The sequence below is a fragment of the Nyctereutes procyonoides genome, unplaced genomic scaffold (assembly GCF_905146905.1).
Source record: "Nyctereutes procyonoides isolate TBG_1078 unplaced genomic scaffold, NYPRO_anot_genome, whole genome shotgun sequence".
NCBI lineage: Eukaryota > Metazoa > Chordata > Mammalia > Carnivora > Canidae > Nyctereutes > Nyctereutes procyonoides.
Window position 1 is genome coordinate 51,706,907 of NW_026575049.1, and position 13,178 is coordinate 51,720,084.

Here is a 13,178-nt window from a genome sequence, read left to right on the forward strand (position 1 = left end):
TACTGGCATAAATAAAATGCCACCCGTAAGGCTCAGGGACAGGAGTGGGAGGGAGACTGATTTATCACTGTATAACCTCATGTGATGTTTGAAGTTTGTGTTACATGCATGTGTTACCTATTCAGAGAAGAAAAAAAATTAATTTAGAAAAGACCTACTTAGACCTAGCACCTGGCTCCTGTAAGGTCTTCGCACACATCATTAGTGTGCAGAGATGGTGCCATGGGGGGTGGGGGTGGGTTAAGACAAAGATCTTTCCCATCCTGAAAGACTGAAATCATACAATTATTGGACAAGTGTTTATAAGACAAAGGACATTCTGTATCCCCTTTCTGTAAGGCCTTAAGCCTCTCACCCATGCTTACCCGTAGCAGCAGGCCTGACTGTCATCAAAAAGTGATCTAATTAAGCTGTCAGACAACCTGAACATCTCCTGTGACCCGCAGGGACCTGGTTATTGGAGGTTTGTGGAGGTGGCTCTGGGTTAAGCCAGAAAGGAAGAGAAATCAATTACAAAGACTGGGCTGTGGCAGGGCGCAGTAGTGTGAGTGGGAACAGGAGGGGGCTCTGTGGCTGATGGGGCTGGATGTGGAACAGTCAGCCTGATTGTGCAAAGGACAGTGAACAGGTTTGCCTGGGTAGGGGAGCCCAAGGACACCTTGGGCCGACAGCTCTGCACTGCTGTGCTCCTGGGTGGATCTGAAAACAAAAATGAAATCCAAGGTCGGGAGAGCTTAGCCTGAAGAGCCTTTGACCACCTGCTCTTGATTTGCTGTCAGGTTCTTTTCCCTGTCAGGCTCAGTGGGTTTACAAATAACAGCGTTTGAAAAGCTGACCCAGAGAGTCTCCTGCACATTCAGGACTCTATTTCCCAGCTTGCAATGGGTAGCTAGAAACACAATCACAGGATGTCAACCGTATGTTTTTTTTCTTCTTCCTGAGAACCTGTTTACATAAAGCAATCCAGACAGGGACAAGGTAAATCTTTTTAAAACATTAGCAACCAGTTGGTGGGTTCTGATGGCCAGGAAGTGGCCATGCACCCCTGCATCGCACCTGCTTTGCAACTACCTGCTTGGAACCCCACTGTCTAGCCTGCTGACAGCTTTGGCAGCCTTTGCCTGGTAGTAAGTTGCTGCAACAGCTGCTCCTAACCTGTGGGATGTAGATCCCTGGGATTTTCAATCAAACACGGGGATCAGCAAGCTTTTTCTGTAAAGGGCCAGGTAGGACATCTTAGGTTTTGTGAGCCAAGAGGCAAAATGGAGAAAACTACATGGGTATTTTATATAGGTACTTATAAAACAATGTTGACAAATGTTTTGACCAAACTTAAAATACAATAATAGAGTACAATTTTTCTCTTTTTTTGGTAATAGAGGCTTACTGAAAATAATGGAATTTTTTTCTTTTTTGGGGGTAAGATGCCATGTTGCTTAATTTAAGTTCATCGTTAGTGTTCCCTGTCATCAAAATGTTCATTTGTAAAAAACAGAATTAGTTCATAGGCTTGATTTAGCTGACCCTTCATCTAACACAATGGGTTATGTAAATCCATGTGGGCTCCACCTGTGTTTCTGTAGAGGAGGTAGTTTTCTCTGTGCATATATTGCCTACAAATAGAGGTTACTATGATTAAATATTATACAGGTGAATTTAAAAGAATTACTGTTTTCGGAGTAGCCTTTGTCTCTATGGATTTTTCTCAATCAATAGATGCCATCATATGGCGAGGGCATAGAAGTTTTTGAAGTCAACAATGGATCATTACACAAAAAAATGATGTCCAGAACTCTGGCCCTGGGGTTGATATTAAACTGTGGCACTCAAACCACTGACAAAAAGAAGCTGACATTTATTAAGTAAACTCTTAGCCTCTTAAGAGACGTAGCGCTGGTTTTAAAACCTGATGATGATGATGACAATCATGACGATGACAACCACCATGATGATAAGGGCAACCTGGGCAAAGCATCAGCTAAAGGATCATGGTTTTCTTTAATCTTTAAGTGTTTGTGGCCTCAGAGGAGGCTCAGGAGGCTTTGAAGCAGTATCTGCCCTCAGCCTAAAAAGTGAGTGTACTGGGGGAACCACCCTATTAAAGCTCACTGGGGCAGGCAAGAAAGATGGAAGCCAATTGAGAAAAGGAGGAAATGCTCATGGAGTGAGCCTCTCCTATGGTTGGGATGTGGTGGGAACTGATACACATGGAAATTAATTTTTTTTTCTGAATTGAGGAAATTCTTTTGGCCATAGCTAGATGTTTTCCCCATTTAGACTCTGTAGTTGAAGGGCAGGGGTAGGAAAGGACTCAGAGACCTCAACATGGTGTACTTTTTTATTGCTCATTTTCTTTTGAGTTACTATTCAAGTATCTGATAATCCATTGTTATTGGGCTATTTAAAAAATTGTATGTGTGCATTTATATACATGTAAATGTCTGTATATATATATATATATATATATCGCTAAGTGTATTTTTAAAACGGGGATTCATGATTTTGAAAAATGTCAGTGCATGGAAAACTTCATCAGTCCTCAGTGCCATCTAGCCATGCTTCTTTTTTCTGAGCATTCTTGGATGTCCCTAGTGGGAGAAAGTGCCCCTGTATCAAGATGTTGCACTCAAACTAAGACCAACTGAAGTCTTAAACTGTGTTAAGTATGGATTTTCCATTTCTATTTTCTATGGATTAAAGGCCGTCTGAGGTCAAGAAAAATATATTTTGTTCTCACAAAAGTGAATTTATCCTTTAGAGATGTGTCTGAGAAGTCCTGCTCTTAAGAAAGCTCTCTTCTCTGGGAGAGTATGTTCTGAATTCTGGAGAGCCACATTCTGAGCAGAAGTCAGGGAAGGGAAGCCATGATCTACATATTTCTTTTGTTGATCTGGCTTTGTGAGACTCTGTCTTAAGTTCTTATTTCCTCAGGTTCTTTGCCTACACTTGGGGAGAGGTAAGACCTTTTTAGGTCAGGATCCTTGCCTTTTGTCTTATGTTCTGGACAAAAAGAATGTCAAAATAGAAAACTGAGAATATTAGCCCACTCCCACTTGATGATATATTTTTATAAAATATTTTGTTAATACATTTGCCACATGATAACATTGAGTAACTTTGAATCACTATTTTAAAAGCTGTTTAGAGCAAGATTTAAAGAAGCACAGATATCCAGGTATAACTGATGACATTTATCACTAGTCTCTTCCATCACGTAGCCTGGCAATCCGTTCACGTTATTTGTGCTCTAACCCCGCCAGGCTGGTGTTACTCAGGTACTCCCTATTTCCCCCAGACTCCTTCTATCACTCCTCCTCCTTTATTTTAATGTTCAGGGCCTTGATTGTTTCCCTTGCTTGCCCTTTTCCTGACTACATCCTACTGACCTATGAAAGCCCCATCTTAGACCTCCATTCTTGGCTACCTTTCCCTCCTTTAACTCTTCCTTCAACACTCACATCACAGGCCAGAGTAAATTATTCCTTCTTCAGTCTTAGGATAATTGCTTTTATTGTGTGCACTTTTCATTCTGTTTATATTTTAACTCATTTCTTTTGCTTTCCCTTTCTCTCACATTTCCCATGCCCCATCGACTCTTTCCAACACACATGCACATAAATTCTGAATATTATGTGTATTAAGTGGAAGGGTTAGGTATTACTCAGTTAAAATTTTTGTGCTAATACTGTGTACTCTGAATACATGCCTTTGATGTTTAAATTTTTTCCTTCATACTTGCAATTCCTCTGCTGGTCTCTTTGAAACCTTTCCTATTGTTCTTTCTAATTAATTTACATCAAATACTGTGCTTAGCTTTAATCTTCAACATGTCCTCATCTCTACTGTTTCTCCCCCCGACTTCTTTTTCGTACTGCTGGGTAGTCTCTGAATGGTGTGACTGCTTTGGAAAGGGAAATTCTTCTTTGGCTGGAACTTACCTTTTGTACATAATGACATGTTATAAACACACACATTGGTACATATTTAAAGAGTGCAGGAGTTTGTTAAGTGGAAGAATAAAATGCTATCCTTACAGATGCACTGGCAGTTACCAGTTTCCCAAATGCTATCCTGTTTATCTAACTTCCATGGACCCCACAGATACCTGGGTACCCCCAAGCCCTCTATTTCCTGACCATCTTGGGAGATGTGTCAACTGCCAAGCAGGCCACCAGCACACAGGATTACAAAATAGTCCATTAATAGCACAGAGTGCATTTAAAAACATTCCCAAAACTCAAGCTTATTAAAAAACGTGATTGTTCCAAGAAAAGGAGAAGTCATCTCACACCCAGCAAGGGGCTGAGTAGGAGCTGCTAGGCATGGATATAAGGGGAATATCTTCTGAATTCAGCCTCCTTCTTGGTCTTTTTCTTTGGGCAACAAAAGCCTTGCCAGGCAATAACTAGCTTTATTGATGCGTGAGTTATTCTGTCCTTCAGAACAGATGTTGCATCACAGGAGACCATCATTCAAAGAGCAATTTTAAATACTTGAATCGCACCACAGAATCATAAATTATTAACATGACTCCATGTTGTGATTCTGAAATGTAAAGATGGGAAATGAGAGAAAAAATACTGAAGCGGAGAGAAATTTAAATGGTGAAATGCCAAAGTTACCCAAACACAAAAGGAGCATCCTGTTATGAGAAAGATGATTAAATGAGAAACCAAATGTTACTCCACTGGAGTTTTTTCTTTACTTACAAAATCATACTTTCAAAACTCAGCCCCATGAAAGAATTTCTTTCAACCGTGTGGATGTTTATATTATCTTGAATGTCTCTAGAAGAAAGTACAGACATATTAGGTATTTATGCCAGCTCCACACATGTGACCTTCCCACATTTAGTTTCCTTGGCACGGTGTGGTCTTTAGCTGAGGCAGCATTTAAACAGTTATTGTTCTGAAAGATGATGAATTCAAAGTTGGGAAAACAAATGACATAATTTATCTTCAGTATATCAGTTCCTAAAAATGAAATTGCGGACAATTTCTTACATTCTCTTGTCTCTGAACATTTTATCTAATTTCACCATGTTAAGGTTCTGATAGAGAACCTTATTAATCCTTGCCTGCTCAATATGACAAAGCTGCTAAAGTTGACCTTTCACCTCCACACTGGACTTCATTCACCATATTTGGGGCTTCAGCTTCCTCCCATCTCAATCCCCTTCTCACAGCCGATTTACTCCTGTTCCCCATGAGTCACAAAAAGTTGTATCATGGATTTTTCTCGTCCGGAATGGAGGGATGGAGAAAGTCTCATTTATTTCGTTGTGTCCCTCATCCTCCCATCAAGCTTCCCTGCTGGGTCAGACTTAACAAGTACACTATAGGTAGAAGTAGTAAACTGACTGGAACAACTTGAGAAATGTTGAGAGCTTCTTTTTCTCTCTGTTGCTCTCTCCTTTTTCTTCCCCCTTTTCCTTAGTTCCTTATACCCCTTCCCTACTATTTCCTCTTGGGTCTGTTCAGATTCTTAGAATTGCACTGTTGGAAGTAAACTTGGCACTACACATTGCCTTTTCCCCTCCTCTTTGAAAATACAGATGTCTTGAAAAAAAGGCAAAGAGATAATCTTGCTAACAGTGTAATTTGTCAGCTGGTTTCTTTATGTCTAGGGTAGTATAAGAATTCAGGAGAGAAGAGGTGAGGGGCAAGACTGGCTTGAAGGAGGTAGTTGTAGGGGGAAGTTATGTTAAGCACTTAGTGAAGAAAGGAGAGACCTTGGTTTGCTTCAAGCTGGCTCTGTTGATGATGGTCTTATTGGGGAGACTGCTGACTGTCTCCAAACTGAGCTTAGGTGGCTTTCAGGTAAAACTAAGCATGCTTCCTGTTTGCCCTCCTACCTTTGCTCACTCAAAGAGACATATTTGGAGATCTACGCTAAACAATGGATATTATAGGCCATTGAGCAAGAGATCTACTGAGTAAGTCAACACTCAAGGAAAAACTTACAGTAGAACCTTTTGAAGAGATTGAATCTTGTGAACAGCTGGCAAGTGCTTAATACCTGTGTTGGATATTAACCTAGAGAGGGAGACAAAATGAGAATGAGGGAAAGATGAACCTGGTGATCTTAACAATTGCTATGGTATAAGCTCTCCAAATTCAAAGTAACAATTTTGAGCTATTAGAAAAACCTTCCAGAAAATCCCATAATACACCGGACTCATGCTTTTTCTATTTTAAGCTTGTAACCAAGGTCTAGCAAGGTACTGATGCCTTAGAGAAAAGAAACTTAAACTTTAGGGACAATGCACTCTATATATGTCTATATCTATATATAAATTTTAAGATATGTTAACATGACCCAAAAACAACTTGTAATTAGATAATAAAATGTTCCTAAATCATCCCTTGTTTCCCACCTTCTCATACTCTTTGGAGAATTGCCCCTTCCCCAATGCAACTGATTCTGTTGAGATCAGAGCATGAAGTTCCATGCTTTTGAACCCTAGTTTATACATATAAGCTAATCCTGGTCAATCAGATTATCTCTGGGTTAGAGCTGAATCCACTGATGCCATCACCCTTAAAAGATACTTTATAAATTTCTATAGCTGAAATCTATAATGGATCCTTCCCAAAGCCTGCTTCTTTTGGCCTGGGTTCCCCAGGAAGCAGAAACTGAGATGAAGCCTGGCCTGTAGGTGGTATTTTTGATAATAAGTTTAGAGAGTTTGTGACATCAGTAATAAAACAGGGCAGAAAGATAATCAATACAGATAAGTTGTTGAATTGGCCTCTGCTACTGGTTACTGGTCCTTAATGCCAAAGACTTGATTTAGGAGACATTTAAAAAAAAAAGATTTTTTTGTTTGTTTATTCATGAGAGAGACACAGAGAGAGAGGCAGAGACACAGGCAGAGGGAGAAGCAGGCCCCATGCAGGGAGCCTGATGTGGGACTCGATCCTGGAACTCTGGGATCACGCCCCAAGCCGAAAGCAGGTATAAAACCACTGAGCGACCTAGGGATCTCAATTTAGGAGACTTTTAAAATGGATTTCAGAACTGTTGTCCTGAATGGGGAAAAAAGGAAGCATTTCTTTATGGACTTCTATTTCCTACTTGTCAAATGTGCTCCCATGGTGTTAATTCCCTACTTGTGGCTTGCATGCCCAGTGGGTGAGGAGACTCAGGATAGGAAATGAGAGGTCTACAAGGCCAGGCTAGGTGCTATCCAGTTGTACCTCCATTAAGCTGCTTGAAATTTGGGTGGAACTGGCTGCTACAGCAGTGGTAAGGGTTTTCAAGGCACATGAGAGTTGTTGACACTCTGATCCTCAGCATTTCCTTTTGTCTTGTGAGCTACTCAGAATACTTCTAGTATCTCCTCATCACCATTCTTTTTTTTTTTTAAGGTTGCCTTTTTAAAAAAAATATTTATTTATCCACTAGAGACACAGAGAAAGAGAGGCAGAGACAGAAGGAAAAGCAGGCTCCATGCAGGGAGCTAGACGTGGGACTCAATCCTGGGTCCCCAGGATAAGGTCCTGGGCGGAAGGTGGCGCTAAACCACTGAGCCACCCGGGCTGCCCCTGCTGAGCCACCCAGGCTGCCCTCATCACCATTCTTTTTTTCTATGTGGCTTACCTAAGCAAGAATTGGTCTTGGCCACTTGCAATCTAAAGAATCTTCACTGGTACAGTCATCATTGTGCAAAATCATGTATCGTTTTGGGTTTATGATTCTAGAGTAGACTGTGGTATCTTTGCCTCCATATTCAGAGTCCATGAATTCTGCTCATGGCTTCTCTAATGGCTCTCAGATGTTTTGTTCCCCTTTGGTTCTCAATGATCCACATAGATTCCATCTTGGTCAATTCTTTTGATTACTCAACAGCCCTTGATATGGTCTTCTTCTGTTTTGATCAGTTCCTGTTCTTTTACCTTTTCCAAAATATTATATCAATGCAATTATATATTATGCAACTTCCTGAACCTGGCTTCTTTCACAAAGTATAATGTGTTTGAGATTCTTCCATTATATTGTGTGTATCAGCGGTTAATTGCTTTTCTCTTTTATTGCTGAGTAGTATTCCAATGCATTATCCATTCACCAGTTGAAGGACATGTAGGTTTCCAGTTTTTGTGATAGTTTTAAAAAGCTGCTTTAAACATCTGTGGTGGTTGGTGGTGTGTGTGCACACATGCATGAATGTGTGCATGTAAGAGAGGGGGAGAGAGAGGTTTTTCTTTTTCTTGGATAAATACCTATGAGTAGGATTTCTAGGTTGTATGGTAAGTATATGTTTAACTTTACTAGAAACTGCCAAACTGTATTCCAAAGTGGCTGCACCATTATGCATTGCCATCAGCAATGTATGAGAGTTCTAGTTGTTCCATGTCCTTTGGTTATGTTAAAAGTACTCTTTGAATATAAAAGTAATACATGTTTATTGTGGGAATTATGGAAAACATGGAAACATTTACAGAAGAAAGTAAAAGTCCCCTCTAGTTTGTCTACCCAGATATAGCGTCTGCTAATACTGGGTGTTTGATGTTTCTACCAAAACAAAGTTGCTTTCCATAATCTTTGGGATTCTACTCCAGCTACACAGAAACCTTGCCATAGATAAGTATATACTAGCTTGACACAGCCGTATTCCAGACTTGTTATTTAGTCATACCCAGTCTTCTGCTATTTTTAGATCTCATGTGTCTATGTACTATTGCCTTAATGAGATATCAAAGCAAGGACCATATTTAATATTCTCTGACAGTCTATACTATGTGCAGATTTAGAATGTAGTATGTGCTCATAAAATAATGAGTTAATTGGTTGATGTTTCTAAAACATTTCTTGAATCTGTCACCAAGGATGTATAAAAATCCTTATTCAGTTAATTTACTTGTCCGATATCCCTGCTATCTGGAGTAATTAATCTTAAACAGAGGCAGGGAAGTCTGGAGGCCAGGAATCAGTAGAACCTATGTGCCAACTCTGTCATGAACTAGACACAACACATTTTATCTCTCCAGACTGGAAAGGATGTGGAGTGCATGAATATCAGGGTAGGCATTCTCTCAGACACCCTTGTGCCCTGCTTCACATCCTCTTGGTCCATCTTTTACTTTAGCCGTTACCATAGCAACTAGCTACCTACAGACTTAACTTGGCAGATACTGGTTGCAGCTATACTGATTGTCTCATTTTTCTGCCCTGGGCTTCTCTGCCACCTCTGAGTGCAACACTTAAAGGAATCTGTTCTACCATTCAGAGACATGTACGAATCAGGAAGTGCAAGGGAGTTAATAATACCCCATAGGGCAACTTTTGACCAGTGGTGAACTCCCCTCTTCCATTCTTTGGGTGGAGAATTCTGAAAATATTCTAAATGATACTTAAGAGAGACTCTAGCATGACTGAACCCCAATTTCCTGGTGATGATGAACCAATAATAAATTCCTGAATTGGCTTTCCCACTTTGTTTTCTTGTCCTTAGTCATCCAGTCTCTTTCCTTGGGTTTGGGTATAAACACAAAGTACTCATATATAAGTCCTTCCTCAGGTGTGTTTTAGAGCACCTAGGCTTAGACAAATACCAGCTTGCACTGAATCTCACATTTACATAGATTCCCTGATGGTTGCTATTACCCTTTACTCCAAATCTGTCTCCAGTTGCCGCCCAGCTTGCCCTGTTTCTCTTCCTTCCTTTACTGTAAAGTATCTAGAAAGAGTTCTCTGCATCTGTTGTCTTTCATTTTCTTGTATCCCATTTCTCTTCAACCTCCTCCAAGTTTTTTCATGCCACATCTCTCCACCAAAACTACTTTGTCGTGTGCCAAATGCATCAATCCATAACTGATAAATCTAATGAGCGATTTAAATTCTCATTCTTTAAACATCTTTCAGGAGAATTCAATACTCTTTGCCAATCTCCCTTTCTGTTAGTTTCTAGCATTTCTCACTCTCCCTTGTTCTTCCTCTTACTCCTTTTTATTTTACTTTTTGACTCCTCCTCTTTGATCTTTACTCTGAGCCGTTTGTCTTTTTTCTTTATAATCTTGTTAGAAAATCTTATTTCCCATGGATTTAAGTACTATAAGTATGGTGACAATTCATAGGTTCATACTTGACTTCTGACAGCTATAGTTTATCTCCAATTAAAGTTTACTTTATATATTCTTCTAAATGTCTCATTTGACATAACAAACTAAATATGTTCCCTCACCCCTTCTGCCAAACTACTCCTCAATTCTTCCTCATAAATAGCCCTACTATCTGTCAATTGTTTATAACAAATGTGACAGTTAAACTTGATTTTCTTCACCCTCATTCCCCAATATCAATGCATCTCAAAGTCCTCTTCAATTTCATTTCCAAAAGATTTCTTGATTTCATACAGTTTCTTCCATCATTACCAATACCATTCTAGGACAAACCACCGCTCTCTTTCCTTTAGATCTCTGCAATAGGCTCCTGCTTCCATACGCATAGTCTTGTCCTTTTCTTTTTCTTTCTTTTAAAGATTTTATTTATTCATGAGAGGCAGAGGCATAGGCAGAGGGAGAAGCAGGCTCCCAGCAGGGGAGCCCAATATGGGACTCAATCCCAGGAACCCGGGATCATGACCTGAGTCAAAGACAGACACTGAGCCACCCAGGTGCCCTAGTCCTTTTCTAACCCATTCTTCATACAGCATCCAGAGCATTCTTTTTTTTTATGTAAATCAGATTGCTTTAGTCTTCTGCTTTTCTTTAGTTCATTTCCATTATAGAATTTATATTTCTTAGTACCTACTCTTGGACCTTACTTATTTCATTCCAGCCTCCCAATACACTTTAGCACCAGTGGCTTTCATTCAGTTCCTCAGATATTCTAAATTCTTCCCTGTTTCCAGGAAGACCCTGTTCCCCAGGCTCTATATGGAAGGCTCACCACCCACTCCTTACTTGGTCCCCCTCAACTGATACTTCAGGGGTCAGTTGCAAATGTCATTTTTTTAGTGAAGAGCTCCCTGACTCCCAATTGAAATTAAGGCCCCTGATTTCTTCCCAGTATATTCATGTTGTCTTTAGCATTTTTTCTTTATAGCACCCATCAAAATTCTAAACTATACATTTTGTGTTTATTATCAGTTTCTTCAACTAGATTGTAAATGGCGTGAATGCAAAAATCATATTTTTCCTGAAGATTCAATGTTGGCACAGTGGTTGGCACATATAATGTGCTTGATGTTTATCAGGCCACGTAATATGCTACGTGCTGTCAGAGATAAAAGAAATCATAAAAGAAATCATTCACTACCCGTGTTCATGACACCTAATGTATTTAACATTATATGGACAGCAACCTGGCTCACTCTCTTAATGAATATGACTTTTACAGTATTGAGTGAGGGAAGAATTTGATTGTCAATGAGAATGGTACATTATTTAATATCAATAGCATGAGCTTCTGAAGCCACAATACTTAAGGGATATCTATAAATGTCTATAGTTGCACATTGAAATCCTTGGTTTTTATAGAAAATACAGAGCAAAATGACTAAAATGATCCCAGTAGTGCTAGGTTTAAGATATTAAGAAGATCTAGTGACCATCTAGTGAGATGGATTGTTGCTGATAACTCCATAGCTTAAGACTCTCCATAACCCCAAAATAACTCAGGAAATGGAGTTCGGATGAACACTTAGTTTTCAATTCATTTTTCCCCTTTGATCAATAAATTCATGTCTGATGGAGGCTGGAAGTGGGTAATCACCTAGGAGCTCTGTGTCTCAATGGGTTTGCTTTGGTCAAATGACTGTTTGCTGCAAAATTATTTTGATTCACTCAACTGTGGTTTATCTTGGAAAACAGGTAAGGGCCTGAGGGTAAAATGTCAGCAAATTTAAGTTCTGCAAAAGGATCTTTTAAAGAAAAGCTTACAGTTATCCCCTCTCAACAGCAAGTTTCACATTCTGAGCAGGTGTTAACACCTTTTATGCCAAACTGTTGCTAATCTTTAGGTTACAGTAATGAAAATGGGCACTGTTTCTGTCAGGTTAAACTTAGTGAGGTCTCTTCTATTGCTGGGAACAATTCCCACTATGTGCTGCCATGTAACAAAATAATACACTTGCTTTTTAGTAGACATGCTGCCAAACAAGCACTGTAGTTGCCTTTTATGAACAAGTGACCTCACAGCTCTCAGATTCGTTGTTGTAAACATCATTAATGCTTTTATTAATTTTTAAGAGTGCTGGTAAGTTATTTCCTCTAACACTGTATATTTTCTTACTTGCATTCCTTTGGACCATATGCCTTCCTTCCATACAACCTCTGTCCCATCAAAGAGAGGACACTGAAGACCATCCCCTGGCTTCGGAGAGCTTGCAGGTGAATTGAGTTCAGGCTAGTACAGATGAAATACTCAGACTGGTCTAGTGCTAAACTGTATGTTATTTATTGTGCATCTTAAAAGTTCGGAGGAGGAGAGAACAAGGTGGATTGAACAGTCAGGGAAGACTTCTTGTTGGAAGGAAAGAAAACTAGATTTCTGAGTGAGTATAGACCTTTATTGGCCTGAACAAGAGAAGTGAATGCAAGTAGCTTGACCACAGGAGGAGTATGGGGGAACAGAGGAAGATGAAACTGAAGGTGAAGGAGGAGGCAGTGTCTCAAGGACCTTTCCAACTACGTAGGGGAACATGGACTTGATGGGTAAGTGACTGGAAGTCAATTTAAGGTGCTGAAAGGGGAAGTAAGACTTGAGGACTCTCTGAGCAGAGGTGGCCAATGTTTTCACTATCCCATAAAAATGGAACTTAATAGTAGTGGTCAGAACAAACCCTATGCATAACTCACTGAACTGAGAAAAGTCAGGAAGGAAAAACCCTCTCCATCACACATACTAACCAAGAATGCAGTTCTTTATTCCACCTCAAATACACTATGGCAGGGAATGATAGCAATTCTAAGGCTGTGCAAATCAGCTCTTTTAATTTGTGAACTGAGGCGGAAACAGAGTTCATGTCAGGGACTCGAGGGCCCATTGAGATGGTTTAGGCAAATTGAATTTAGGAAGGGTATACTGTCGATTTTGTGTTCAGGTTGAGGGTCTTTAATTTTTGCAAAAGAACATTTTCTACAAGTTAAGGCTGAGCGTTTGAACTTGAACTCCTTTTTCTACCTTCTAATTGGTTTTCCAAGATAGAGAATTTGCACCTAATTTGAGTCTTACCC

The 13,178-nt window shown here is 39.8% G+C and overlaps 1 protein-coding gene across 2 annotated transcripts in view; it reads right to left on the reverse strand.

Moving 5' to 3' along the window:
• The window catches only part of FSHR (follicle stimulating hormone receptor), a 175,736-nt gene that overhangs the window by 18,007 nt on the left and 144,551 nt on the right, over nucleotides 1-13,178 (reverse strand). Inside the window, exons 5-6 of one of the 2 annotated variants that reach the window (XM_055328934.1) lie at nucleotides 5,964-6,035; nucleotides 4,710-4,787 (exon numbers count right to left, since the gene is read on the reverse strand). In XM_055328934.1, the coding sequence (XP_055184909.1) occupies nucleotides 4,710-4,787; nucleotides 5,964-6,035 (150 nt within the window). The remainder of the gene's footprint in view (nucleotides 1-4,709; nucleotides 4,788-5,963; nucleotides 6,036-13,178) is intronic. The other variant, XM_055328935.1, reaches the window with a different exon arrangement.